General features: G+C 39.5%; 1 protein-coding gene across 1 annotated transcript; it reads left to right on the top strand.

Annotated features, from left to right (window-relative positions):
* Nucleotides 1-1,742: 1,742 nt before the first annotated feature.
* Nucleotides 1,743-2,696, top strand: LOC136652684 (olfactory receptor 6F1-like). Its single transcript, XM_066629606.1, has one exon. It carries the CDS (start codon nucleotides 1,743-1,745, stop codon nucleotides 2,694-2,696), a length of 954 nt encoding a protein of 317 aa, XP_066485703.1.
* Nucleotides 2,697-3,105: the final 409 nt, after the last annotated feature.

Raw genomic sequence — 3,105 nt, 5'->3', positions numbered from 1 at the left:
GCTTGGCCTCCCATATCACCTTCTTACATTTCTTTTGCCACAGTTTATGTTCCTTTTTATTCTCTTCATTAGGGCAAGACTTCCATTTACGGAAGGAAGCTTCCTTGCCCTTCACAGCCTCTCTAACTTGGCTGGTTAGCCATGCGGGCACTCTCCTGGATTTAGTGGAACCCTTCTTTCTTTGCGGTATACACCTCTGCGGTATACACCTCTGCCTTCGGCAATTTTAACTGGTGTCCCCAGCATTCTTGACGTTGATGGGACTGTCATGCTGTCAGCCCAGATTTTACGGCAATGGATCGCAATATCCTCCATTATAAGCCTCGGATAGGATTGGGCTGTAAGGAATTTTGTTTTGCTTCTTAAGCCTCATTCCTAACATTTTTCAACTTTGAGACTGACTGAAGGGACCTTATCGCGTAATTCTTTCTTTTATCATTTTTTTGCATCTGTCCCCCCTCCCTCTAGTGACAATTATTTTTCTCTCAGCTTCAATGCTTTTTACTGATTAGCAATTTCTTTGGCAATTGCTAATTGCCCTTAGGATTTGGGTGTTACCTCCTTTGCACTTAATCACAGCTGATTTCTTTTCAGACTGATTAATGGATTTGAACATTTATATAACCAACAAATGTATTATATTTACAGATAGATGACATGCACTGAAAGGGACACCTCACTTTTCACTGTTGCTCAAGATCATCCAGTTTTAAGGAGATCTTCTGATTCAAAGTTTTGAAGGACTGAATGTTGGTTTATCATGAGTATCATGGGTTCTCCATCACATCAAATTGAAAGCTGATGGATGTCAATGATCTGCAGAAAGAATGATTTCCAAGTTGCAGAATTGTGCATAAAAAGGAAAATGAAATAATCTAGCTTCCTTAGGGTTTTAAGGTAAGGACTCATGAAAACAGTTTAGCAGTAATGTGGTGGTGCAATCCATATTCCATGTAATTGACCTTTTTCAGAGCTAATTTAGATTTACTTGATTATGGTCCCAGTTTCACATTCAATAGAATTGAAAATCTTTGGACTCCAAGTTGCTACCTCCTCAGAGAGAGGAGAGGCAGGTGAATGAAAAATCATCAATAGCAGCTGGAAGTGGGTAGTCAAGTACTTATCCCCTTTACTCCAAATCCATATGAGAGGAGTGACATCACAGCTTGGTTAAGCTGGATACTGTCTGAGAACCCACACCCATCAGAAAACAATCTCATCACAATTTCAGCCTAGTTGACCTCTGAAGCCTCAGGGGTCATGAGAGATGGACCGGGGAGGTGCTGTTCAGGGCTCTGTTCCAGGGCCCATCATACTAGGGTTCAGACACCACCTGTCAGATTGCTAGTTGCTAAGTAGGGCACCATATCTTTTTTGTTCCTTCTCCTCCTCCTCCTCTCTCTCTCTCTCTCTCTCTCTCTCCCCCCCCCCCTTAAATTATTCTTCTGGAAAAGGATTGTTTGTGTCTTTTTGTAAATTGAACATTTGTAAGTAGAAGCAGGGCAGCTTCTGCCAATAGGGAGAAAGTAAAACCCCACTTGAAAAGCTGATTTTAAAAGCCATATTGAAAACTATATATTTTATTGGAGACACTGAAAAGTTGGAAAATCAAATGTTTCTTTGTTCTGCTTTGTCAGCATGGGTAATGATGAGCCAGCTATTCTCAGATATATCCTGAAGTGTATCCTGCTGTTCGTTACTCAAATCTAACAATTTTTTTGGTAACTTCCGCTGCTATTTAGATGCATCTGAACATTGACTCAGAAGGGGAAAATCAAACTGTTCCTGGGGTCATTACTCTCCTGGACTTTAACCGTGAGGATCTGCACATTGTACTTTTCATACTCTTTCTTCCTATCTACATTGTAACCATGGCTGGCAACATCCTCATTGTTATTCTAGTGGTCCTTGATCAGCATCTTCACACACCCATGTATTTCTTCCTGGGGAACCTGTCCTTCCTGGAGACCTGTTATAGCTCTAACATCACACCAAGAATGTTGGTCAGCTTTCTGAGCAGGGACAAAACCATTTCTGTTAATGGATGCTTTACACAATTGTATTTCTTTGCTTATCTTGCAACTACCGAATGTTACTTTCTCGCTGTGATGTCCTATGATCGATATTTGGCAATATGCAAACCACTGCATTACACAATGCTCATGAATGGCAGAGTCTGTATGCGTCTCATTGCTGGATCATGGACGGTTGGCTCACTACCGATTAGTGTCATAATGTTCCTCTTCTCTCAGTTGACTTTATGTGGACCCAAACAAATTAACCATTTCTTCTGTGATTTAATCCCAGTGATCAAACTGTCTTGCAGTGACACAGATTGGATTGAAATAATCATTTTCATATTATCGGTAATTGACACGCTGCCTCCATTTCTAATTACTCTGACATCTTACGTTTACATCATTAGAAGCATTTTACAAATTCCATCCACCACTGGGAAACAAAAGGCTTTCTCTACGTGCTCCTCACACCTCATTGTGGTTGCTTGTTTCTATGGCTCCTTGATGATTGTCTATGTCTTACCAAACATGAGTTCACTGAGTGAACTGAAGAAACTGTTCTCTCTGTTCTACACTCTGCTCACCCCTTTGGTCAATCCCTTTGTGTACAGCTTGAGGAACAAAGAGGTGAAAGAAGCAATAAAGAAATCATTCCAGTTTATTAACAGAATGCATTGAAATTCAAAGTGAGGGGATAGAAGAAAACCTAACTAATATTATCTTGGTGATAGGAATGTTTGTAAAGTATCAGATTATGAATATGATAATTAACATTTTTTTCTGAACCTTCCAAATTGATTCAGTGACCTAGGAAACATTCTGAATTGCTGCAAATAAAGACCTTCTGTAACAATCAGGCAGCATTCTTACAATCAGACTAAACACTTTTGGATGAGCAATCAGCTATATACTTTTGCCTAGGAAAGGAACAAATGACTTAATTTTGATTCAACATTTGCAATAATCTAAACCAGTGGTTTTCAACCTTTTTCATCTCATAGCACACTGACAAGGTGCTAAAATTTGAGCTGAAAATATCTATAACTAATGTTTTGTTATTAGTACTCCAGTCTTTCAAAATAAAACC

The sequence above is a fragment of the Tiliqua scincoides genome, chromosome 5, assembly GCF_035046505.1.
Source record: "Tiliqua scincoides isolate rTilSci1 chromosome 5, rTilSci1.hap2, whole genome shotgun sequence".
In the NCBI taxonomy this organism is placed as follows: domain Eukaryota; kingdom Metazoa; phylum Chordata; class Lepidosauria; order Squamata; family Scincidae; genus Tiliqua; species Tiliqua scincoides.
This window is presented reverse-complemented; position numbering and strand designations above follow the sequence as displayed.

What these genes read in the sequence shown, in the direction of transcription:
- LOC136652684 (XM_066629606.1), top strand. Translation starts at nt 1,743, where the DNA reads ATGCATCTGAACATTGACTCAGAAGGGGAAAATCAAACTGTTCCTGGG.